The sequence below is a fragment of the Atractosteus spatula genome, chromosome 23, assembly GCF_055471065.1.
Source record: "Atractosteus spatula isolate fAtrSpa1 chromosome 23, fAtrSpa1.hap1, whole genome shotgun sequence".
NCBI classification, from domain to species: Eukaryota; Metazoa; Chordata; class Actinopteri; order Semionotiformes; family Lepisosteidae; genus Atractosteus; species Atractosteus spatula.
The window spans coordinates 17,201,804-17,228,755 of record NC_142728.1 but is presented as its reverse complement, the minus strand read 5'-3'; the positions used below and the strand labels follow the sequence as shown (position 1 = coordinate 17,228,755).

Below are 26,952 nucleotides of genomic sequence, written 5' to 3'. Positions count from 1 at the left end.
TAAAATGTCTGAATGTCTCCAAGCATGCCTGCTCACTGGAGAAGGGCACTTCCTTGCCCATCACAAATCTAAAGCTGGCATGTTGATATTTCTGGACTTTCTTAAGTTGTGTTTTTTTAAGCTGAGTCACATCAAGGGCTACTCAGTGAAACCTTGCTTACCTCGGGCTGTATCGCTTTAAAGACTGGGGCATCCATCAGGGTAATCTGGCTCTGTGAAAAGGAAATAAAACAAGCTCCATGAATCTCTTCACTTTACCTCTAGGATACCTGAATAAGTCACCTTGCTTTAAGCTTCCAGTGGCCACTGAAGATGAACACATTCTCTTCCCATTAACTAGTGAAAGCAGCCACAAAATGTATGCAGCCATAAACTGTAAATTACCCAAATCTTCTCATGAGGTGATGCCAGCTGGACTAGGCAAGAGTGGCTGGAGTTTTAAGTGCAATACTGCTCCAGGACCTGTTAGGAAAAGTATGATGCTACTGGGATATTTTAGACATCGGTCACAGCACCACCAACTTGTTGCCTGGTCTTTTTTTTAGATCCCAGACACAATGAAAAGCTCAGACTGGTCAGGGAGGGGAGGGAACACAAGCAACAAAATGCAGGTTGTGGCTATAAGTGGTGTGGACCAATAGGAGGTGCACTTCCCTTTGGACCACAATTTCCAAACCAATACTCCAACATGGTGTCTGGGGACACTGTGCTTTAAAAGGTGTTGTCCTTCAGGTAAGATATTAAACAGAGGCCCCACGACTTGATCATTAAAGACCCCAGGGCACCGTCCGTAAGAGCATCCCAGTGTTTTGGACAAATTCTGTTTTGGGTTTGTAGTGTCTGACATCCCTAAAGTTCCTCCTTAGTTCAACTGGTGCAGCAGTTTCTCTCTTCTCTACCTGATTCGTTCACTGTTGTTCTGTTACTGGTGTGGAATGACAGATGAAATAGCACCAAGGAAATGTAAGGAATTATCTTTATAGGAATCATCATTCTGTGTCAGGACCTCTCTGAATTGAGAGGATGGGTCCCATGCAACTCCATACAGGTGTGACAGACGGACCTCTACAGCCTACCTACTTACCGCAAACTCCTCAGGTGTGACTTTCAGCACGTCAAACACGACAGCGTCGTAGCTCTTGGCGTAGTCCACACTCCGCCCATCCAGAGAGTCAGAACTGCTGCTGCCCTGAACGCAGAACAGCATAGGAATCAGACAGAAAAGTCACAGACACAAAGGGCTGCTCTTCTCATCACTGTGTCAACACACAAACCCTCGAGCAGACATCATGGTAAAAAAACCTGAAGAAACTGAACTGTTAATAGAAATGCATTTAATTGGGTAAAATTTCAGGTCTTTTCACTTGTTTAAATTAATTTTAAAACACTGTTAATGTGCACATAATTAGCGATACAGCGATTGTGTATGTGCAATGGCTCCTATTAGTCACCAACTCATCATCAAATGCTTAAGCGCACAAACACTAACACTGATCAAAGCTGGAGAGCAAAATCAGAGAACACGTTTGCCTCTAGAGTAAAAAGCCTGAATAAGACTTGTTTTTTAAAAAGGAAGAAATTAAACCTCTTAGAATATTAATTCAGACAAGATTTATGAACAGCACTTTCTCATTATACTTGGAAATTCAGGCTAAGGCTGGGAAATAACGAATTTCCCTCAAAACTAGGAAAAGTCGGCACTTGTCTCCGACAGTCCTGGTTTGTGGAATCTCTGGAACTAAAGGAACCTTCTTCTGGACCCCACAGATTCACAGCGGTCCGTCGGGCTGCAGCCTTAAGGACAGAGCCTGTGTTCACATTAACGTAAGGAAGCAAATAACTTTTCCACGAGCACGGTTTCTGCAGAGTTTCCAGCGCACACAAGAAGCTATTTTGCTTTGATATCTTGGTGGAAACACGGCCAGTTCGCCAGCTCATATCTGAGGCATGCAGCTGAGGACACAAGACCACAGGCTGGGTTGTGACAGCCTCCCATCGCCATCCCCTCCAGGAACAGCACTTTATTTAGACTAAACCCCCCTTTAATTTGGTGAAGGACCAAAACTAAATTTTAAACATTTAGGCAATTCAGATGCGGTTTTATGCCTTAAATGGTATTTGTCTGTGCCTTCCAATGCCTGTGAAGAATCTAAAGTATTATTATTTAAAATCCTGAGCACAATGCTAGAGAATACTGTGCATTATAATGACATGTGAAAGGATCACTCAGGTGGTCACTGGGTTGCTCAACTTTGTCTTATTCTTATCATACTTACCAATTTTTCTTTTGGGCATCGTCTATACTCTTTCAGGAGTGTAAGTTATTAATTAAGCCATTATTTTGCAGTAGGAAAGGGTTATGATACCAGCTTTAGCACCAGATATTTCTTAAATTTCAAACAATTTAAAACTGGAGAACAGACAGCCAGAGCTGTGTGTGTGAAGGAGATACAGTGCTTTAAAAACAGGGAAGAATAACAAACGTGAGAAGATTTATTATGCCGTGTACAGTGCATATCATTCTCATGCAAGATTGAAAACCTTTCACTGAAAAGGACGGAAGAGTTAAAAGCTAGGTTCAAGTGTGAGTGCACGTCTGGGGCATTTTATAGTTCAAGTTTTACTTGGCATAAAACCTGAAAACTTTGGGCACTTCATTTAAAACTGTAAACTGTCACCTTCACTAGAGAAAAACATTCCACTGATGATCACTCGCTAGTGGGGGGGCAGAGATGGGGGAGACACGGGGGAGCCCGAATGATGGGCAAGCGGACGGGTACCTCTGGAGTGGCGGATGTGACAGTGACGCTGGCCATCCGCCCATTCCTCCGGTACATGCTCGCGGCGGGGCGGGGGGGGGCCTCAGCTGCAGGACAGGCATGACCCGCGATCCATCCCTGCAACACACGCACAGAGCACAGGCGCCTGAGGATCCACTCCTGCCTCCCGCAGCAGACCCGAGGCCACCCGGCGGGATCGGGCCCGTCCGGCGGGGTGCCCCGGCACCGCAACACTGCTGGCCTGACGAGCGCAGGAACGAGGAAGACGAAGGGGCTACGCCGCCCCGGACACATCCCCCAGCAGCACATCCCTCAGCTCTCCTGTGTAATAAGGACGCTGAGGCTCTGCTCTGATCAATATAACATCTGTCTCGCCGGACGACAGTGCGCATGGCCAGACTGAGCTTGGCCAGAGGTTCGGGGGAGCCCCTGGCCAAAGGAGTTGCCTTTGGGTGGCTGGCTAGGGCTGGTGTGAACATAGATCAGCATCTGAAGATTTCCATGCTCCCCAAGAGCAAGAGTTGAATCACAAAGGATGTGACAATCACTCCAAAAATCCCGCAAGGCTTCCTCAGGCAACACTGGAGCTCTGCGAAAGGGAGCAAAGCTTTTTCCCCGATGTGCTAATAAAGCAGCAGAGCCCTCTAACCCACAGACCAGCAGACAAGGAAGGAGTAAAAACACATAGGAAAGTATTTCATATGACCTGAGAATGGAAACGTCCACACACTTTTAGATTTTAACTTTTCACAGACGTGCCAAATGCCAGACTGAAAGTTAAAGCCAGCTCAGATCAATGGTGAAAACAATATTTCTATTTAAGTAAAAAAAAATATATGCTAATTTTAAGCTTTTATTCATCGATAGGTTGTTAATCCTCAGCACTAATTCCAAGGCCTCATCTGGAAATTATTTGAAATAATTTAGCTTTACAATATTCAGAACTACAGTAAATGTCAAACATTTGTTGGCGTTTATCTCATTTTCTTACTTCTTTTCCTCAGTTTAACAGAGTCACTTACGACCATGGAAACACTATTGCACCGAGTTAATTTGAATAAGACATAACTAGACTTTGACATGTATGGCACGAAACTTGGATGACAAAAGAAATGAACTGTCCAAAACAGAGCTCAGCAGTCCCACAATAACTCTTTCTTTTTCTAGACGGGATGCTTAATCCTGAGCTCAAGACATTACATTGTACTGCACAAGTCAGGAGAAGGATTTCCTCCACAGTCCCCATGACATACAACAGAGCAGTTAATTGGAAACATCTGAGCCGCAGGAGGTGAACAACACCGCTAAATTTTAAAAGTCACAATTTCCACATGTGCATGACATCAGCCGGGGAGCAGCGTGTCCAGTGTGAAGAACCAGGCATCCTTCTCTGTTACATAACACACAAAGAAAGGCAACTGTCCTGCTACTTCAGCTGTACTGCACTGCCACCTGGAGGGAAAGACTGGAACGTCACCAGCAGTATTACGTGGTAGTGGACAATGTACAAGCACATAGACTCCTCCATCTCTAAACAAACTGGATTGTTTTGTTTACTGGAACTGGACGTTTTCCACTTTGGATACAGTAATAATCCCAACCACAAACCTACTATATAGTGATTTTTATAGCTGTTTTGTCAACTCTCAGCCAAGGTTCACCTTAAAATAATACATACCTGTATACCTACACACCATTTCATAAAGGACAACAAATCAGTTCTGACCACACGAGTAAAATAGTCACCATGCAAGTAACTCAGGGATGGCAACAGGGTCATAGAAAAAAAAACAGTACTGGTAGAGAAAAATATTCAATGAAAACAGAACACAAGACAGACCCCACCCAGACAAGACTCTGCTCTCTATAAGCTCTATAAGTACCCAAGGCTCCACCCCCAGCTCCCCTTGACTGGCAAGCAAGCTCCAGTTAAGCCCTGGAAAGGCCCAGCTCTGCAGCGTGACAGTAAATGGAGACAGACTGTGGATCCACAGACAGTAGGGAAGCAGGCAGCTCCGTTACCCTGCCCTGCGCCACACACGGCGACACAGTGAGCCTCCAACATGCCAACCAGAAGGGGGAGATCCATCAGCGCTTTAACTTTCGGCCCCAAGTGACAAGAAACTGCACACCAGCAAACCCCCTCTGGAGCCCTGGCAGCACACACTCAGCAGACGCTTCTCAGCTAACTGCTCAACGCACGCAGTATCGATTTGCAGTTATGTTACTCCACGCATTAATGACCTTCTCCATAATGTAATTAGAAGGCACCACGGCAATGAATTAAGTGTAGCACATTTTAAAATCCAGATAACTTAATTAGGACCAGAAACCCCACGAGTTAAACAGCTTCAAGTGCATGACTTACTCCCATTGGTGCAGCTTATTCAGTTTACTGCTGACACAGCCCTGCTGCCGGCTTTTCAGCGTATCTGTATTTTGAGAATGACCAGCTGATATAGAGATGCTCTGGCATTCATAGTCAACAACAGTCATGACCTCAAAATCTAACTGTGGGTAAAGGTTACTGGAAATGTCCGAGTGACAAAGACTGGACTCCAAAGTTTAACACACACAAAATGTTATGCATAGTTTTGTTATTTTACACAATTTCTAAATCACATTCTGAAGCGATTTTAAAAACGTCAGAATCTTAGAAATGAACATTGTGGAGTCTGAAAAAGCTCATGTGTTAAGTTTTGGTTTTGTTTCTTTAGTATTACTCCTGTAAAACTATCAACAGCCACCCGATGGCAGCAGTGTGACAATCACAGCACACCAATCACTACACCGGATACAAACAATGGTGACCACACATGGCTTTTTTATCTGCTGCACTTGCTTTTACTAACCGTTGCATTGCTGGGGTTTTCAATTTTCAGTTTCAGTTTTGTTTCCAGCGTGAGGACGGGTAAAACGACAGCCTTTCTGAGAAGCAAGCACGTAGAGCTGGTTGTTCAGATGTTCAGGGGACTGGAAGGAAGACTGCAGAATAAAAGGCAGCTGCTGTCACCCTGGGAGGCAGCAGGCTGGAGGGTGTCATGGCAGGGGCAGGGGGCCTCACATCCTTGACGACAGCGTGCTCAGACGAGCTGTGAAGGCTTCCTGGGTGAAGACTCTGATGAGCCACGCGGGGAAAAATGCTCACCGTTTCAGCAGCTGCAGCAGCGGAGCCAACAGCCGCCTTGGTGCGCTCACAGCGTTAGCAGCTGGCTCATGTCGTGCCCGTCACAAACCTGCACTGCGCACAGGACATCTGTCACCCCACCCAGCAGCCCCTCCCCCCCCACCCGCTGTCCCCAACCTTGCCGAAGGACAGAAAAAAAAGACAGACAGGAAGGCGCGATCAGCCATGGCAAGAGATGGTGTGGCACCTTGGGCACCATACCACGCCACAGCACACTTTAGAGCGTCAGAAAAAAAACAGCACCTCGTTCCTAAACATGTTTCATGTTCTTTACCTCAGTTTTCCACGACGTCCTTAAACCAGCAGCCCGTGCTGGAAGCAGGGAGGGAAGTAAGAGGTGCCTGCTGCAAGGCATCCCCCGTTCAGGGGCTGGCGTGACGCCACACAGGCCTGGGTGCCATCTCGGGGTTGCTATGGTAACCTTCGCGGTGCTCCAGATTAAGGGCCTGGAGGTCCGCTTCAGAAAAATCCTTTTTAAGAAGCAAAGGGCAGAGGATGCATTTTTAAAAAAGAAATCTCCATAAAAATATCCCTCCTTTTCCATCCGGAAAGTGTAGAAAGAGTGAAGAGCAAGGATCTGCCTGCAGTTCAATAATCGGTGTGAACCAGGCAGGTCAGGCAGAAGGCAGAGTCTTTTAAATCTGTAAAAGTAAGACACGCCGATGAAAGTGGTTCTGCATTTAGACAAAATTCACACTTGATTGAAAAGAGCAGAACCTAAAATTGACGGCGTTGTATCCACCAGGAGACGGTCATCCACAAGAAAGGAGTGAAGAGAAGGAGAGAGGGAGAGGAGATTAAAGCTGTCCGATTGTGTACCGGAGCCCTGAACGCAGAGAATGGAAAAAACAGGACCTTCTATAATTAGACAAGGAACCGCCCAAGAGAGTTCAGGGAAATTCCACGCCTGCCAGCTTCTCAGGTACTTCCCTGGCAAACCCTGAAATGCCCTCAGGTTTCAGCTATGCCAGGAAAACAAGACGCTGAAATTCCCCCGCCGTTCAGTCGTGAGTTTCCCAGACAGCGGGACTTCCGTACCCACTGACATGCTCCCTGGCAGGCAGGCACTGGCATCACGAGGGGCGCACGGCTGGGGAGGTACAGGGGACCGCACCGCAGATCGCGGCTTTCGGTGCCGAAGAGAGTGATCTTCTCCCTAGGCCCCCGCAGCCCTGCTGCGTCACGTGCAAGAAAGAGAAAGTAAAAACACTACGATGCAACTCTCTACAAACGGATCAGCAGAAAGAGACAGCGCAGCTTTTTAAATATCGTGTCCAGTCTCATAAAGAGGAACTGGCAGCCTATGAAAACAACCTGAAATGCTGATGAATCCTGTCCTTTGTATCTCTCCTTCTGAGGGAGAGCAATGCCACACGTAATGCTAAATTATGAATAGCAAATAGTACACGTCAGATAGGGTCAAAAGATTCAGATTTGGTAGTCTGGGTTACTTCCGTGTGTTTATTAGGTACTGCACTCCCACAATTGAAGCTATCGGATAAAGTAGCTGACATATTTTTGTTTGTGCAGTTTTCCTGTCGGGGGATAAAAATTCGCAATACATTAAGTTTTATTGTCACCGGGTGGCTAGTTGCAGAATTGTGTACAATTTCATATTTACTCTAATACTGTACAGTATTTCTGGTTATTAATCCTAATACTATGTGCTAGGCCCAAGATCTGAGACACAGGCATTTTCTCATTGGTCTTTGGCCAGAAAGCTGCTGACCCCTGCTCTGACCTTCAGGAGTCTGTTTCTGGACTCTTACACAGTAGGTCCCTCTTGTGGCCAGTGACCGCACACACAGCAGATCAAAGAAGCATCTTAGAGATATCCGACCATCACAATGACAGATCAAACGTATGACCACAAAGGGATTGCTGCAAACTCAACTGTAAAGAAGAAAGGAAGAATAGTCAGGTTTCAAATACGGTTCCTTTTAACTAAAACCTACTAGTTTCCCTTTGTTTACCTCTGTTAAAGCACTGTATAGAAGACTCGTACAATTGCTTTTTAAAACCTCTGTGATCAAGCAGCTTTTTCCACCTTGCACAAGCTCGCTGGTCAACCGCCTGGGCCCGAACCTGTTTACTTTGGCTCTTTATGAAAGAATGGCAACAGAAAGCCAGTGCCTGCATCACCCACCACCGCACTGTAACTCTCAGTCCAGCTGCCACTGGAAATGCAATATTTGGACCTAGAAAACCTCCTATTTCTGGTCAGCTCAGTGTACAGAAATTTTGCATAACTGCTCATCTACAACGCAACCTGGCTACAATGGTTTTCCACGGCAGCATGCACACTGCTGTCCATATGCTGCTACTGAGCTGACTGCGTTGAAGTTCACAATATTTGCTTTGCAGTACATTTATTTACAGCAGCAAGCATTTTAAAAGTAACTTCCTTTTTACACATAATTGAGCGCAGCTATCAGTTTTCTAGCTTCATGTTACACCGGCTCATAAAACGAGGCTCACCCACGCCACGCGAGGGGCAAGGAACTTTCTAGACACCGTGCCGGAAAACTATGCTAAAGCTCTCCATGCCAACCACTGCATACACAGTGTGTCTCCATAAACACTGTCTCCCTCACTCCGTCGCTAAGGCAGCATTCCTACCTCTACTAGATAACATCGGGCTGTGTTTGTTGCTTTATTTTGGTTGTCTTTTAATAGGGAAAAGGCTGTAAGAAGCACTGGACCCAGCCTGCCTGCTGCACTCTACAGGAGGAAAGTGCGAGCCGTAAGAGATCCGCAAAGGAGGCGGCGCGCAGACAGAGGTATTCCCGGGGTATTCTGAGGGGGAAAGTGCTTTCTGCAGCAGACACCACCTGCGTTAATGAACGTGCCTGCAACGGGCAGGTCTTGAGCGCAGACCGGGCCTTGCAAGCAAACCTCCTGTGATGTGGCAGGGGAAACGGGAGTCATGGCAACTCGCTTTGCAGTTGAGAAAACTCATTTTGGACTGCAGTGCAGATGCCTGCTCCCGCACCTGTACGCCACCATGCATGAACGGTTGGTGTTAGAACAGTTTGATGAGGGTGCTCTGGAGGCAGATCAGGCTCACAGGACTGCAACAGGAATAACCTGCATCTCTGTATGCCATGTGTACACCATTATATTCTGCAAGAATCAGAAGTCCTTTTGCTATTCTGTTGATGGTGAGAGATAGCACGAGATAAGAAGAATAACTGAAGGTTAAACAAATATTTCTAAACCACTCAACAGTTCAATGGTATCAGCAGAAATAGGCAGTGTATAAGTGAATTTACTCGAGCACCCCCCCTTCAAACAGAACACGGTCTAAACAGCTTTGGGCGGAAAACTGTGAGAAGGAAAGACGTGCTCATAAGCAGGAGTTCTGACGTCTACAAACCTATCAACATACCAGTGAAATCCTTCATTAAAATGATTTCTTACAATTCCATGTAATTTTTGTAGCATATAAAGCAATTCACACAAAAATGATTTATAATTTATAACTACAAATATATGATGTAGACATAATGATGCAGCATGTCGAAATTCCCTCAAAACTCAAAAATTTGATTTCATCACTCACTATAGCATTGTGAAATTGTTTTTTAAAGAGTACAGGAAACAATGTCCCACTGTCTCTAGAAAGATTATTTTTTCTAGGAACTGTTTCCAAGTTGAACAGGAGCTTCCTGTCTCTAGCGAGTTCTAGCAGGAGGTGCTGCAATCTCTCCGAACCCAAGGGCATCAGAGAGCATACATCTTGTTGAGTCACAGGAGCTGGTTGGTTCACTTATTCCTCATGTTGTACAGCAGCTCCTTCATGCTTCCCAATCACAGGCAAACAGGACCTGTACATGGAAGCTCTGTTAATAATAAGTACAGACTGAAGGTGCCCAGATCTGCAAACTGGGTACAAGTCGGCTCTGGAAGTCTGGAAGGGGGAGATGTGCTTCTGCACAGCAGAGCTGCTGACATGAGAAGGCGAGTCTTTAGGGCCGAGAATGGCTGATCAGACTCTTGTCACACACTCGTTTGCCGTGATCAGGTATCCATGCATGCGGTGACTCGGAGAGATGCGTTATCAACATTAAGCAACAGAAAACAAAGCAAGCAAAGTCATGAACAGACGCCACAGAATGAGGCCCGTTCTGAGAAGTGTTAACACTTTGGGGGAGGGGGAACTCCATGACAATAGTTTCGAACAAAAATGTGGAAGGCATAGGCAGCCAACCCTTCTATGCAAACGTCAGGCCGTTTCTTGCCCCTTCCACACATTGTGGGCTTGGCAAAAAGTATTGTTGAGGTGGAGTTGCACATACTGTTAGCGACCTCAGCAAGGCGACATGAGAGACGCAAAGACTTCCTTACCTTTGCCTCGCTCACGCCCTCGACAGGTCAGCCTGCTCTGACAGGAGCTGTGAATGTGGTTTCTGTGGCCAGGGAGAAGCGCGGCGATGCTGCCGCAGACAGCAAGGACGGAGTCGGGGGACGGGGCTGTCCAGGCGCGCGGCAGAGTGACATTGGAGCTGCGGCACCGGGTGGGAGAGAGAACCGAGCCCCGCCTGCAGGACCTGGGGCTGCGCTGCGTGGCGGAGGTGACCATCACAGACCACTACTATGACAACCAGGACTTTCAGCTGGCCGCCCAGCAGGCCTGGCTCAGCAAGCAGGATGGAAAGTGGAGGCTGATCCTGGGCTCACGAGCAGACCACAGGGGATCTCAGGGGGGCCAAGAAGGCAGTGAGCACAGACGGGACCACAGCGCAGACAGGACAGAGACAAGCAAGGTCAATAACTCCCAGGAGACAGGAGTGAAAGGCACAGGGACTCCGGAGGAGCTCAGAGGCACCTCATCATTTCCACCCAAAGGATGTTCCAGGGCTCCGAGAGAGAAGCAGAAGATAAAGTCACCCTCCCCTTCTTCTGATCTCCAGCCAGCAGCTGTCAACTCAGCCAGCTCATCCCCACACCACCGAGACTCAGAGCCAGGGCCCCATTACCGCGAGCTGACTGCAGACAAGCAGGTCATCAAGCACCTGGCAGGGAGTCTGCAGATCGCTCTGACGGAAGAGCAGAGGAGACACATGACAGTGGAGACGTTCCTAGAGCTGGCGCACATCCAGCAATACAGCAGCCGCACCGCTGCCAGGAGGCGGACGTACGAGCTGAGGGACACCTGCACGCTCACTCTAGAGACGGACAACACCTGCTGCCCCGCCAGGCGCACGGCTGTCCTCTCCATGCCGGCGGACGTGCTGGACATCGGGCGCGAGCTGGAGAAGATGGAGAAGATGGCAGCGGAGTTGGAGTTGGAGCCGGAGGCGGCATCTCTCCAGCCCCGAGCCCATTTGCCGATTCACCAGAAAATACCAAATAACCAAAAATAATTTGCTTAAACACAAGCATTATTGGTTTTGCAAACTGAGACTCCGGAACAGAAAGTTACTCAGACACACTAACAAATCATTTCTCAGTTATGTCATTTTCTTGGTTAAAGTCACACTGTAACAAGGTTTACCTTTAATACAGAAATGACCACATTCATTTCTTGTTAAAAATAAATCATAGCTCAAGTAAATGTCATGAATAGTGGCTCATTATTACCAAGGAATGCTCCAGTAGCAACAGGCAAGCCTGCTCTATGAAGGAAATTTGATTAATAAACAGCAGTTTATTTCATTTCCTAACTTCCCTAAATCACACATTTCTGACAAACGTATTCGCTGCTCGGCGCTGCCAAAAGGACCATACTGACAGAATTAATATTAATGGCAAGCTGGGGCACATTAATAAAATATGGAATGCCTGCTGATCACTGCAGTCTTTGAAATAGGACATGACAGAGTCCCATTCAAACTAGTTCAGTCAGTACCAAAACGTGTCCTTTGAACACAGAGTCAGATATTTAAACCATGACCACAGTAAACTAGCTTAAATGTGTAACAGAAATAAAGAAAGTGAAAATCAAGTGAATGATTGCTTTCAAAGACTGTAAAATATTCACTGCCTGCTTATGGCCTACAGAGGAAACTCCTGCCAGGTGTCAATGAAGTTTAAATTGCGTGAAAACCCAAGAGGCAGGTCCGGGGCGGGCGGGGAGCCCGTCTCCCTGTGCAGGCGGCGCACTGCTGCTGCTCCACACCCTCTGGCCACAGGAACGGAGACACGCGGAGCTGTACCAGCCCCAGCGCGACTGCAGGTGTGAGGCGCCCGCACACACCTCCTCCAGCGCAGCGCAGCCACGGCCGCGCAGGCATGAGGCATCCGCTGTAGCCACGGCAACCGCACGGGCTGTAATCTGTTTATCGCTCCCATCAGCTCCGCCGAGAGGACGGGAGGACGCGCCGCGGGCTCCCATCAGGCCCACGGACTTTAAATGTCACTTGATTTATGTTTATTGTTGTTCTAATTCTTTAGTCATCCCCCCCCCCCCCATCTTTGAAGTTACACTCATTAGCTCGCTTGGCTTTCCTTTCACAGGAGAAATGTTCAACATCAAAGGGAAGGTGTGGAGTCTTGGTTTTAGTCAGATCTTAACAGATCATGCCTGCTAGCGGGGAAAGAGTTTTTGCGCGAGGACACCAGGATTCGAAAGAGCTGCGAGTGACTCCGCTATGCAAACAGGTACTGAGAAGGCTTGCCGCCTGCAAGCTCATGTGTGTTGGGATCCTCTAGGATGAAAGGAAGGAATTATGATAAAAACACGCAGCAGCTTCTCAGTGCCAGAAGACAGATCTGAGGGGAGGGAGCTTCAAAGACCGCTAGATACCCCTTAACACGAGAGAAGGCTGCCGAAGACCTGCGAGCTGTGAGAACAGACTCCCTTTCCACCACAGACACCCTGCTTCCTCTACCGGCCGCAGAGATTGAGATAAAGCAGAGATTGTGCGAGTGGGTTTTCTGAACTAACTATAAAAACTTGCATTTTCAAATGCTTGTCAAAATGGGCACGGGCCAGATCTCACGTATTGAGCCAGCACTGCAAATCATCTGCAGCCCTGACTGAATATTCGGCTACTGAAAACGCAAGGAGCTCTATCAGCCTCTTGTATGATTGCAAGTTTAGAGAAGCCTCTTCCATGCAAAGTGGTTCCTGAGAATTGAAAACGTTTTTGGATGTAGGGATGTTAGGAAATCCCTTACGGCACTACTCAAACTCTGTGGACTGCTGGGCTTAACAAACACTGCGTTGTGTTTAACAAAGATTTTACACACACACGCGCACAGTAAAGGAAATCATCTCATTCACTCAGCCAGCCCAAATCAACCCAAATCTCATCCACCCAGCAACCCCAAATAACTCTACCTCATCTAGAGCTTCTGCCGGGCAGGAGTAAAAATACTTTAATTTCACACTGCTGAATCTACTTCAGTTTCCTGCAGCTCAGCAGGAAGTATCAGCAAGAAACATACATTCAACTCCTCCACCCTGTCTTTAACCTGGCGCTCCGTGACCTACATTGCTAAATCCCTTAGAGCCACTTGAGTTTTCCTGGAAAGAAAAAGTTATATATGATATGAACGACCATGAATCGTTCAGATGCTTTTAAACCATCCTCATTAGGCTGTCATTCCTAATGTAAAGGCTTTGTACTTGGTATTAAATACAATATCAGGGGCTCAACAGTACCTCCTGAGTGTATCTGCCTCAGTGTCATGGGTATCTAGATTGCTGTACTGAAGAGCAACCAACATTTTTAAAATACTGGAATCCCAAGACTGGCTTCACAGAGGTTTTTGAGCTTAAACCTGGATTAGGTCAAATCTTTTGAGCTAACTGCCACTTAAAAAATTATCAACCCAGTAATTAATGCTACTCAAATTAATGAACTGAAACTTAAGATTAATGGGTTGGGTCGAAATCTTTATTTAACCTGCTTAGGCCTATTTCATACGTTTCTTCATGAAGAACTTCCCTCATGTTCAGTGCTATCCTCGGGAGAGGATTGTCAGTGATCCCCCAGTCTGATTATTCACAGTGAGTATTACATAGCAGTAACAGGACCCGGAGCGCAAGATGAGAATGACTCTCTACAGGACTCAAACCCTTGCACACAAAGGACTTGCCTGCTGCTTGCGTGGGGCCGTGTGCGACTGGCGCGGGGAGATGGGCGTCAGGACACGTAGGTGAGACAAGGGGCTTGATAATTACCTTCGTGCCTGAGGACAATGCTGACTTCCAAACCATGGGAGTGCAGCTCAGTGATTCTTCACCCTGTGGTCTTGGTTTTTTACACTCAGTGGGAAATGAACCAGCTGCAAGACAGGCACTGCAAAGCCTGGCCTCGCCTCTTGCTTGTAACTGTTCTCATGCTGTAACTGCCAATGCATCTCCTCACAGATCTTGTTCTGACCGTCGCTGGGAGGCTGAAGTCCGATTTCTACTATCAAGAACATTTCTATGAGTACACCTGTAAGTAGAATTACTAAATAATGTCGGATAGAAATGTATCCTGAAATAGCAATTTCAGCAACAAATTCAATTCAACAAATTCAATTTTACAGCAACATAATCTCCCCCCAGCACCCACCCGCCCAGAGACAGTCGAGATCGAACCCTGCCAGTCCACGGAGAAGCCCCAGCTGGTGCCCTCAGCACCAATGAGCCAGGAGCACGGCGCTACAGGCCACTTGTCTTCCGTTCGGCTGAAGCTCTCCATGGCTAATTTGAATTATTAATTAAATTACATGCTTAATGAGCGTATTTTATCCCCCGCCCCAACGCCTGAGCAGCTGACAATTTAAAGACATGGTGACCTAAAAGATTAATTCCTTTGCTGCTTTCCTTGCAAAAGGGCCTGGAGGGGGAAGAGGAAGGAGAACCTTGAAACTACAGCCTAAAAGGCAGTTTCAGTGAACAGCCGACCAGGGGAAATCGTGTGTCTCCAAAGAGCCCTGCTGAGCACCTTCCAGCTGCTACTGCTGTAGCAATCACTTCCAGCAGCACTGCAGCAGATAAGAGCCGGCTACAGTGCTGGCTGCACAGGCGGAGGGAGGGGCCACTCCTGAGCTCTCACTCCGGGCCGCCAGCTTGTCCAAGGGGCGTCCGGGCCTCCCGCAGAGCCAGCATTCCCATCGGGAACGACACAGGCGGGAGGCACACGGCAGAGGCACCAGTCCCAGATGCCGCTCATCACGTTACTTCCCACTGGAAGCGCAGTGGCGGGAGTCTCGTGGGAATACGCCTGCTGTGCCCGACGCGGCCATGGAGGGACAATGTGTCCCCACACAGCTGGGAACGTGGGGTTCAGTTTGACTGGGAACTCCTACGAAATGCCCAGACCCCACAAAACATTCCAGCTTATATTGTCAGCAGATAAGCTGCCTGCATTTCTTGCGAATGTACTATAGTATGTTTTTAATTAATATTTAAAATTGCCGGTTTAATTGAATGTCAAATAAACAAGCCCACTGCCCCATGTAAAAGGAGTTTCGAAGTGATGGGATTTCTCTCAAACCACACTTGTTATTTCTTGGAAACCAGTTATAAATCAGTGTCATCTTTTATTTTGTAAGAAACTAATCAAAAACAATGCCAATAGAATAAAAAAATACATTATTAATAAGCTGAGGCTATGGAATTAATTAAGAGACGTGGCCGGATGTCTCCAGACATGTACAAACACAAACCTGCGCCGATGTTGTTCAGAGACAAACAGACCGAGCGGAGTGACAGACTGAGGGGCAAAGTCCAGGGCAGGTGGGGAGGGCGCAGGATGCCCGTGAAGGCGGGGCCGTCCTGTGGCAGACGGGGCAGTGCTGAGAAGAGCTTGGCTCAGGCGTCGCTGCAGCCGCCCCCAGCGGGGCTTGGCTTGGCAGCTCCAGCAGCGTCAGGCAGATGTGCAGCAGAACGAAAGTGGGCACAGCAGCAGGGCTAAATCAGCGTTTCACTCTCAGCTAACAGAAAAATGATTGAGTGTGTGAAGTATGCTCAAGTTCTAATGTCATCCGAGAACACCCTTCGATAACAGTCTATTAATAGCATACTATTAAAAAGGGTTATAGGGCGACATTAGAATTTCAGAATACTTAAAAGAATTATTTTGATATGTTTAAAAGGCCATAAAGGAGCCTATGCATTAGTCGAATACTAAAGGGGGGGACTGCAATGCAAGGAGCTCAGCAGTGGGCAGGCAGAAACCATCTGGGTTGAGAGACTTCCACTGGGATAAAAATATCCCACTCTGGGCAAGAATGTACAAGAAACCAGGAGGAAACGATCTTGGGTGGACAATGAATTCATAGGACCCCCATTGCTCCTCTAATCTCGCTTCCAAATTGAATAGAAAAAAGAAGGAAAGAAGGGTAAGTGAGGAAACAAAAAAAGGCACATTTGCCATCGCTGTGATTGCCTTACTCCTTCCTCTCCTCCATAATAACGCTCCTACTATAGATAGCAAGGCCCTGCTGCTACAGGCTACAGTAGGATTGTTCTGTCTTCGACTCCCCTCTGCCTTAATTACTATACCTGTTAGAGTGGAATAACACCCCAGAGACCCCACTGTGCAATTACTGTTCCACTGCAGAGGTGGCTAACAATCACTGCCTTTTCAGGCTGCACACTTACAGAATGAGTCTAATTAGCAAGAGCTGCAGCATGTGATCTGTAAGGCCTTCTACCCATAGAGCCTAGCACACCAAAAATAAAATTAAAAGCTTTAGGAGACGTTTTGAAAAATCTACACAATAATATATATATAGAATTTTTTTAAAAGAGAAACCTAAATAATACTGAGACGTCAAGTAGCTCAATGATTTTTTAAATGATCCAGAAAGGACAGGAACACAGAGCCTTTCATCAACAGCAGCAACGGATACATTAGCACCATCACAACAATTCAAGTATGTTCATAAGGTCTAAAGTCCAGAGGTGTACTCTCCAACACAGGTGTTTTCCTTTACACACGCAGTATGTCTACACCACAGACTAGATCTTTAACATTTGTTGCTGTATTTTGTACACATTGCCGTCCACAGCACCGTGATTAAGTGTTCGGTAGGCTTGGTTTCGATGTGGCCTGGGAAGTGGCATTTCTGTGAAAAATCTATGAACAGACAGGAAGGCAAAAACTGCCACGCTGCCCTTGTTCAGTGCACACAACGTTTCCCCACCATTGCAGGCCAGAGGGAGGGAGACTCGACAGCAGCAGCTCCCTCAGGGAGAGTATTAAAGAGAGCTGCTTCCAAGGAGAAACCTCTGCGAGTCCACTGGGAAATCAGCCAAGATCTTCAAGCTGCTTCACACATCCGGCGATACAGGCCAAGCGTGTGAGTGTGTGCAAGCTACAGGAAGACAATCAGTCACTCAGACAGACTGCTTTCTCAAGAAGCATGCTGTAAAATGTATCTTTTATGGCGCTGTGGGATTTTTCAACACAATGAAAAGGAAAGCCATTTGTATTACCAAGATGAGGCCCTTGTTGCAGGACGGAGAGATGTGTAGGGAACACAGCGGAGGACCTACAGAGGTAGAACGGTCTACAGAGAGAGAAAAACACATAATGAGCACGATCTTGGGGAGATCATACATTTGCGCTTTCATGGCCATTATATTGTTGTCTCAACATGTACCCAGGGTGCCAACGTGCTGCCCATCCTTCTTGAGTCCCCTGAGGCATTTCAGAGGAAATGGGGTCACAACAACAAAGTCCTGTTTATAAATAAGCCAAATAAGCCAGTTGATCATTTTATGTGAATACAAAGGCCATCTGACTCCAGTTTGCTTCTTTAGCGGTTTCTTTTTCAAGAGAACATGGAGGCAAAGATGGGCGTATGAAATAGTATCAGGAATTAAAATCACAAGGACAGATAGCCGAGGAAGGGACACAAATCAGTGCAGCTCACAATGGGTAGTTTTGTAGGGTTTCTATTGTACAGAACTATACACATTTGTATAGAGAGATCTTGGATTGGAAAAGGACATATATGAATAAGACAAAGTACCAGAGTGAACATGCTCAGTGAAACGTTTGATTAAATCCCTTTTGTCAGTCCAAGATTTGTTTGGGATATGGTTTAAAAGGGTACTTTAGAGAATGGAAGAGGATTATGTACTTAAGTCCCATAAATCTCCACAATAGTTAAACACAAATTGCAGAGCAAGTTGTTAAACCTTCACAAAATACCAGGATAAGACACTTGGATCAGCTAGTTCCAAGCATCCAAGGTGACCTCACCTTTCGAGACAAACGCGATGCAAAGTGTGGCACAATGGCAAAAATCACAGGAAAACACATCTGAAGCCAGGGATTTCCACAGCAGCACAGCACACACACCGTGCGAATCTGCAGGCAGACAACTGCTTCAGGGGAAGAAAGCTGCAGGGAATGCTTTATACAGGCTGCAGAAAGCAAACCCTGGATACAGCCACAGCCGAAAGACCACTTAAGCTTGAACGGAACAGCCAGGGTGATCCTTGAGTTTGGTACAGTGTACCAGGTCAGTACCAGTTTTCCTGAAAGGGTTAAAATACATCACACTCCTGACACAGAGGACAAGTCTCCTGCTGACCCCTGATCAGTGAGCACAGACCTGGCTGTTGCTGAACTGCTTGTGGCCTGTCACCCACAGCGGGCCTGGCCTGTGGCTGACCAAAACGCCCATGAGCAAACACCGGGCGAAGAGCATTGCTGCCCAAGGCCTCTGGACTTATTTGCTATCCAGGCAAGAGGTCACTGTAAACACAGCAATTTCCATGAAAAACACGAAATCTGGATGCTGCTACACAAGACTGGGAATTTCCACAAAGAGATCAAGCAAAACCATTAGTCAACCACACACTGTCTGTTTGGCTAGTAAATACCTTCCCCCACCAGATAATTATTGTTTGGCTTACTGCAAATGCACTAACAAAAATAAACACCTGCTTCACCTCACGATTCCAGGCAGGGATATTTACCTGCCAAAAGACAACAAAATGTCAGAGGAAATCTGCTCCAAACAACTATTTTATTAGATATGGCACTTGAACTCAAACATCACATTACACAATAGGTACATAAAAGACTCAACGTGCATCCCTGTACCCGCACACACCCGCGGCAGCAATCACAACATTCCAGGGACATGGGGAAGGGATGCAGGATTTACAGCCGAAAATAAGGTTGGGATGAGGATGTTTTTTTTCCAAATTTTGGAACATTTTATGCTGTCATATGCAATTCATATGACAAATATTCTAAAAGTCAGAGAGAAACTGTCCAGCAATCTTCCAAGGAAAGCATTCTTGTTTTCAACACAAAACTCAGAGAGAACTAATCTGCTTTAGGTCAAACTGCAGATGAGCTGCTTAGCAAAGATAAACTACAGATAATCAAAGTGGTCACAAGCTAGTGGGTTCACAGAGAACAACTCTATCACAAGTGCACTGCACACAGCAGCATCGCTCAGAACACCACCCAGCAGCACGCCTAGGGACATCCTTCCTCAACTCAATCAGCGGAGCAAACCGACAGACCGGTCTCAATCAGCGGAGCAAACCGTGCTTTACAATCACACCCAGATGGCTGCTGAGCCTCCCTCAACCTCAATTTAATTCTCACACAGGCAGTTACCAGACTGAGTGTGCCGCAGGCAGCCAGCTCGAAATGGCTGGCAGACTGACCCAAAACCAAAATTTGGAAAAAAAATTCTCATTGAAAACCAAAGACTGTCAAACCAGCTCGGTTCACAACACCGACCAGACCCGGTGAGGAACCCATGTGAGCCCCGGCTCTGACCAGAGGCGTCTGGACTCGCGGGCCCGGCCTGAGCCCCGAACGAGCTTCTGACATCACAGAATCCGACCCCCGCCAGAAGAGCAATTACACCACTGGAGGAAGCATGGCCCTCTGATGGCAAGCGCTGAGAGACGGATTTCAGCGACCGCAGGCTGCTTTGCACTGCAGCGGAGCGAAATATCTGCTACTCCACTGCAAGAGTGAGCAGCGGAGAAAGGGGACGGTCGGCCCGAAGGCACAGCGCCGTGTGCGTCGCGGAATCAGATAAAATAACCCCACACAGCCTTGTTCCACACCACTGAAATCTGAGATACGTCTAACTGCAGCACTGACTGGCAGCGATTTAATAAGATAACGATACATCGTCCTTTTTGTATGAATCAGTATGGCATGCACAGCAATAAGTAAAAAACCTCCAGGCCATTCAAAACATTTCTCTTCCCCCAACTTCCTGATTAATATTCCAGATAATCACACAGGGGTTTTTTTTTACAGCAAGATCACAAAAAAATACATCAGTACATTTCAATAATCCTCTTGAGTCAGGCTGCAGCATTGGCTGCTCTTCAGTGGACGACAAAAGGTTGAGACTAATCCCAGTACAGCATTCTGAAAGAACTAAACCCATGCTGCTGCAATACAGTGTGAAGAACGTATATGGGGCGCCCTTGGAGACAGACTGATAATCTTGTCATCTCTGAACCATCAGCCTCTGTAAGCTCCTACTGAATCTGGCTTTGTTTTAAGGAAGATTAAAGTGTTTCTCTAAAAGTCAAAGGTCTATTACATGCTAGATGTCAGAAAGCACGCAGATTGAGGTCTTTCAATCCACACCCCTTGGTCTGTACATAATACTGCCTGTTACCAAACCACACAATCTGTTGCCTGATTTGGAAATTGGGACCTCTCCATCCCTGTTAAAGGGAAACAGGTCAGGCTTTGCATGACACAGCAGTCCACTTCATCTCAGGACTCAACAGTCCCAAGCTCCTGTACCGATTGTCCGAAAGAGTAAGGACATACTGTACTCTCCCCGAACAGCATTTCCCCTGTGGGGCAACAGCTTGCCTTTGCCTGTACCGCTGTCCCCAGTATAGACGAGTCAAACAACTGGGTAGCACAGTGGTCAGCATTGCTGCCTATCAGCGCTGAGGCCCTGGGCTCAATCCCAGACCGCAGGGCGCCGTGAGTGTGGAGTCCGTATGTTCGCCTTGTGTTTGTGTGGGTTTCCTAGATATGCTTGGGTTGTTTTAACATGTTCCTATGCAGAACCTATGGCAGTAGAAACTCAGGGAAGCCCACCAGGCAGAATGAGCGTGACCTGTGGGTCCCAAGCTCATGAAAACCACAGCTGCAAAGCCTGCAGACACAGCCGAACTCCCAGCCGCAGGAGAGATGCGAGTAAAAGGCCTCAGAAAGCCCAGGGACATGCTGGCTCTCAGCCTCATATCCCAGACAGCATCGCTAACCAGCACAGGTCTCTTTAAAAAAAACACCCTGCTGTCTTGTAAAGTAATATTCTGTCACATTCAGCGTGACAACCAAATAGCCCTGTGACAGCACCTGTCACACTAATAAATCTACCTTCCAATATGTTCATGCTGGCAACTGTGATTAAATTAGGATATCGGTCCTTAACAAGGGCTCAGCAAGATATTCCATAACAAATTAGATAACAAAAAGAGGCCACACAACCACTTCTCGCATGGAAATAAAACTGAAATTTCGTGCCTTTAACATAATAAACTGTCCCCGAGGGCCCTCCTGCAATTAAAATCACTGCTCTGAGCACAGCCCGCGCCAATGAGATGGCCTGTTCAAGTGCAAAAGGACAGGTTAACAACCCACAAGCAGGGAGAGAGGCCGGAGCCCCACGGCAGAAGCGTGTGCCTGGACGCCAGTCCCACTTCCTCTCCACAGAGCTGCCAAGCAAACCACCAATGACAACAAAAACTTCAAAGGACTTGTCCTCCCATTCACGGTTAAAACCTACAATCAAACAAAACAAAGCGCGACTCTGCAAAGTCATGAGCTGAAATAAAAGCAGCAGACAGAAATGACATTTTAAAACCATTAAACTAGCAATTACAAGACAAATTGCAGGCTCTAGGAGAAAGTTTATGCTGTTTTGTTTTACAAATCAGTCCCAGTTTACAAAAAAAAAGTCCCACAAGATTTTTATTTTTCAACACTTGCTTGACCTGAAATAGCCTGCAAGAAAACCTCAAGGTGACTGCAGGGTCAGCCTGGGCAGCTAGCGTGCTGAAATGCGATGCACGACGCGGGGGTTTAATTATTTTCAACAACGTGCTGACAGTCCTGATTCGGCAAGTCTTCTGAACAAGCACATCACACAAGGAGGGTCAAGGATGAGAGGAGTCCATTCAGTCCGTCGAGCCCGTTTGGAAGTAAATTGATTCCAGCTTCTCATCCAGTGGTTTCTTGAGAGAATCCAGGTTCAACAACAGGGCTGGGGAGTTTGTTCCACACTCCTACATCTCTTTGGGTACAGAATACCTCCTGTTCTCCGTTTGAAATGCACCTCCGCGTAGTTTCCACTTGTGTCCGCTGGCTCGTGCTTCACTGTTCATTCTGGAGAAATCTGCAGCGTTGATTTTGAATACTATACCAGATTCTAAATCCCCACTCAAAATTAGAAGAGCAGTGGTCCTAGCAGAGATCCCTGTGGTACACCACCTCTATATCACTTCAATTTCAGCCTTCATTCCTTGTACTAGCCATTCTCGCTCAATCGCCCTGTGCTTTGTTTTCTACTTATTAACCAATTTTCTAGCCAAACCCACATTTCCCTGAATGCCTACTGCCTGTAATAAGGAACTGAGAATCTAAACACACCATATCATATGCTCTTTGTATATCCATGACGGTTGTTGCTAGTTCAAAGTTGCTTAGGCAAGTCCAGGCTATTCTAAATTCATGCTGACCGTCTCCCAGAATAGGATTTCCATATAGTTGATCCACTACTTTAGTTATAATAATTGTTTCCATAATCTTGCATGTAGAAGTCAGTTTGATTGGTCTGTAAGAAGGACAGACTGTGACACTCCAAAGCTTGAGCCTCTTTAACCTAAACCTCACTTCACTGCTTCGTACAGCAGGGGGCACTGGCACACCTGCTGGCAACCTTCACATTTTTTGGCTCCCCATGGAGCAGTCACTGTTGTTAATACCCCATGCAGGGTGTTCCACTTGCAGACTGCCCTGCATTATAGTCCTTGCACAAAACGTCATGCCCAGTGCCTCACAGGAGGCTGCTTTGTCTCCACGATCAGCTGCTCTGCAGCAAGCCAGAGAAGGAAGCATTCTGCTCAAGCTCGGCCTCGTTGTGCGAAAGCAAATCAGAACCACGGACTGCAACCCACCCTTTTTAAAGGAGTCGTTCAGAAGTATTTAGACAACAGGCTCAAGGTCCTCAAAGAAAAACTATTACAAAACCTACTGCCCCTGTGCAAGTGTTAGTTACACATTACATTTCTGCTGAAACTCCCAGCAGTTGTCCCAGATCTCCTCATTTATTAACTGTAGGTCTCCCTTCCCAGTTAGCACATTACAGCAGAAGGGTAACAGAGTAATAACGGCAAGGGGGCGCCGATTGCTTAAGGGGCTTCAGTAAACAGGTGTCTCCTATGTCCCAGAGGAGCCAGCCCTGCATGGAAGTTAAAAAAGAGACCATTTGTATCAGTGGTCCTGGCCTCGGGCCCTCGAGGGCTACACTCTAGCAGGTCTCTTTACGTCATCGCCTGCTTCAGACCTGATAAGTCTCTCACCCTTCCCATTCTGCAGCACCAATGCACACATAAATGCTGACAGTGCCTAAAGCAAACAGGTGCTTGCCTGGATAGACACAAACAGCGTAGAAGCAAGTACAACCTAATGCTGCACGACTAAAGCCCACGAAAAACTTCTCCGGAGATGACTGTGAGTGACAATGACAAACATCGGCTCCACAGGCAATCTCAGCACATCTGCTCCTTCGCAGAAACAGGTTTCACTTCCACCTTCAGCTGTGGCAACTGAAGCAAAGCCAGGTCATTTACTTTCACTATGACACAGCTGGGGGAACTGAAGGTTAAGCAGGTTAGTCTTCTGCTGCTTTGCTAAAACAGAAAGTAAAAACAGGAACTTCTACAATGCAGCACAGAACCTGTACAAAATTATACCAAGTTCTTCAATGTCAGGTTCCGTTCTGATGTGGCTGACTGGATTAATAAACCGCAAAAATACTCAAGCAGTAAATAAGCAATTAAATCCACAGCAAGCAACTATGCAACTGACAATCGGTATACTCATCTGTATATTCATATGTTTAACTATTAGGAATATTTTGGAGTTTAAGAAGGGCCAGAGACAATTGCCCTTCTGCAAATGTGAACTGGTACGAGGCTCAACTGAATCCTTCTCTTTATGTCTGTGCTTCAGCGAGCTGCTTCTGCACAAGCAGCCCCAGAGGGAGGAGGAGGCAGCAGCAGCAGCCCTGGCACAGGAAGTGGGATCACTACTGGGGTTCAGCCACGAGCCTGTTCTGCACAGACACTTCCAGCGGTTTCACTGACGGGACACCAAGGACTCCCAGCAACCAGTCCCTGCCCTGCAGCCCTGTGGTCCTGCGGCCACAGGTGCCCGGGGAGGAACAGGGCTGGGGGGACCTCTGTGGTGCTGCTGGCACACAGAGGGAGGCAAGGAGGGGGCAGTATCAGAACAAGACACCTCAAGACTTCCTTTCACATTGCCCAAAGTTTCGACAACCTCGCAGCGACATGTTTGAAATATTTCAGGCTTTCACAGGCGGCACAAGCATTTGAAACATTCGGCATCTCCCAGTCCACAGAACAGGCCCAGCCTGGGGCAGCCAGATGAGTGTTTGCGTTTCTGAAGTGGGTCCGTGTTCTCCGGGCTGCAGAGCTACGGCCGTGCGGCCTGCCTCGAGTGTCATGGAGCAGCAGCTGCCCTTTCCTGAACACCTGCGAGGGCAAGATGGCTTGAACCACGGCCCTTCCAGCCCACTGCACTGTGCCAACACACAGCCAGCTCCCGAACCGCACAACGGCAAACCAGCAGGCCCGGAACGAAAATGAACACGCGGTCCTTTAATAGCTCTAGGTCAGAGTGCTGTTCTGTAACAATGGGCAAGAAGACGTTTTGAAATAGAGGCTTAGTGATATAACCTCTGCTCTTCCAGGGCACATTAAGCGAGGTCCTAAGGGCAACTTCGTGCCAGATTCTCATTTGCACAGCCAGCAGTGCGATCTCGCACAGTGTCTGGAGAAGAAGGGGAGAGGGGAACAGGCTGCGGCACAGCGCTGCTCTCCCAGTAACGCTGCCTCCCAGTGCCGCACACTGGAACAGAGCGATCCACAGTTGTGCTGATGCGGATGACAAAGAAATTGTTTTAGTTCCACTATAATAACAGTCTGCACAGGACGCTGGTGCGAGATCTGCGATTAACAGCGAAGTCTGACACCAAATTACAGGACTCAGCAGCACAAAAAACACACAAGCTGAAGATGAAAGCACCGGCCGACTGACGTGACCGACGTGTAATCCGAGCAGTTTAATTTGTACACTACAACCTGATAAGTGTAACTCAACCACTCTCACGCCGGACGAGACACTAAATTGCAACTTCTCCACCAGCACATGCCTGCAAGGTCTGCTCTGAGTGGAGAAGCTTGATTACAGAGGATGGGTGGGGGGTGCAAGGTTGTGGATGAGATTTTGGGATTGAATAACTAGCAATCAGACAGCCTGGACAGCCTTTAGCCTCAGACCCCCACCATGGACCACCAGCGCCCTCCCACAGCCCGAGAGTCACTTTCAGCTGGCCTGCACTTCCCAACAACTTCTCAGGACCTTTTTTTTCAGCTGCTATGCAAATGAGACAGTAGCTGTCACTGTTGTTGGTGAAAGTATAGCTTACAGCTTGCTTTACACGTTTCTAATATTTCATTAAATCCATAAAACCTGAACTACTTTACTTTGAAAATTATTTGAGATAGTTTTGTGGTGAAAAATAAAAGTGTCTTCTCTGTTCTTACATGGGAGGCTCGGGCTCATTCACTGAAATCCTACTATGGTTTCAGAGAAGAAGTGCTACAGGTGTCTTTATTTCTGTCGGTTGTTCTGTTTCTGACAAAGACGGTTCAGTCCAGACCAAGACGTTAATTTGCTCAGCGGTTCTTCACCCTGAGTACAAGGTACGATGTATACAAGACTTGACACTAACACACTGCAAAGGCATGCCAGTGTTTACTGGAAAACACTGTTAAACTCGAGCCAAATTTCTGAGGTCAAAATAATACGCTACACTACCAAAAACCCAAACACTCCATTCTTGCTGTTGGATATCGTTGCACCCTAGCATGCCAGCGAATAATTGCTGCCTCTGCAGCAAACTTGGAATATTATTTTTGTTTAATTTCAGGTGTACACAGCCTGGAATTTCTACTACAAGCCTCATGCTGCTGGATAGTTGCGCCACAGGCTGTGCAAACTCTGCACTTGTGAGGCACTAAAGTGCTGAAGCCCCTGCAGGGAGGCTGCTCAGGGAGGGCAACAGGACTGGGAACTCTCCTCCCGACAGGCCACCCCGAGCGAGCCGGAGCGACCACGGTCTGGCCGAACGCAAGGCGGCCAGCGCACGCGTCCTGCCCTGCCTGCGGACTTCCTGTCCGGGCAGCGCAGGTGTCCTGCAGGGGCTGTGGACGCCCGCCCTCGCTGCGCTCGCGAGGGGGGCTGGGTCTCCTACACACGCCGGCCGTGCCAGCAGAGGTCATTCCTCTTCCTCCCCGAGTTTTATTTTGGCTCCTGTTTCTCTGGCTCTCTGGGGGAAGGAGACGGGAGCCACAGAGGAAACATTTTCAGCTCTTAAAGCACCGTTTTTCTGCACCGCTGCCGCTGGCAGAGCAGATCTGCTGCAGTAGCAGGAAGGCAGCTGTGAGCAGGTTTTTGTATCATTACCTCCACATCACAGCTAGGGAGCCCCAGAATCAACCTGGACAGAGCCTTCTCCCTCACAAAGAGAACGTGCGAGTCCCGCACACACAACCAGAGGGACAGGCTCCACCTCCTCCTCCACGGCTTCACCAGATGGACAAACAGCTCGCAGCCTGGCTCACACACAAAGCTCTCTGCTGCCAGCCAGGCTGGGGTGTCAACGACACAGCAACAGCAGCAAAAAATAACAAGAAATATCACTCCTGAATCTTGCCACTGGATCTCTTTTGGGGAGATGAGCGCTGGGCAAAATCAGATAGCGTAGCAGCAAAGC

The 26,952-nt window shown here is 47.5% G+C and overlaps 1 protein-coding gene across 1 annotated transcript in view; it reads right to left on the bottom strand.

Annotated features, from left to right (window-relative positions):
• ralgps1 (Ral GEF with PH domain and SH3 binding motif 1) overlaps positions 1-26,952 on the bottom strand; it is a 148,985-nt gene that overhangs the window by 120,936 nt on the left and 1,097 nt on the right. Inside the window, exons 2-4 of the mRNA XM_088940418.1 lie at positions 2,781-2,897; positions 1,085-1,189; positions 162-212 (exon numbers count right to left, since the gene is read on the bottom strand). Of these exons, the coding sequence (XP_088796544.1) occupies positions 162-212; positions 1,085-1,189; positions 2,781-2,837 (213 nt within the window). The 5' untranslated portion in view covers positions 2,838-2,897. The remainder of the gene's footprint in view (positions 1-161; positions 213-1,084; positions 1,190-2,780; positions 2,898-26,952) is intronic.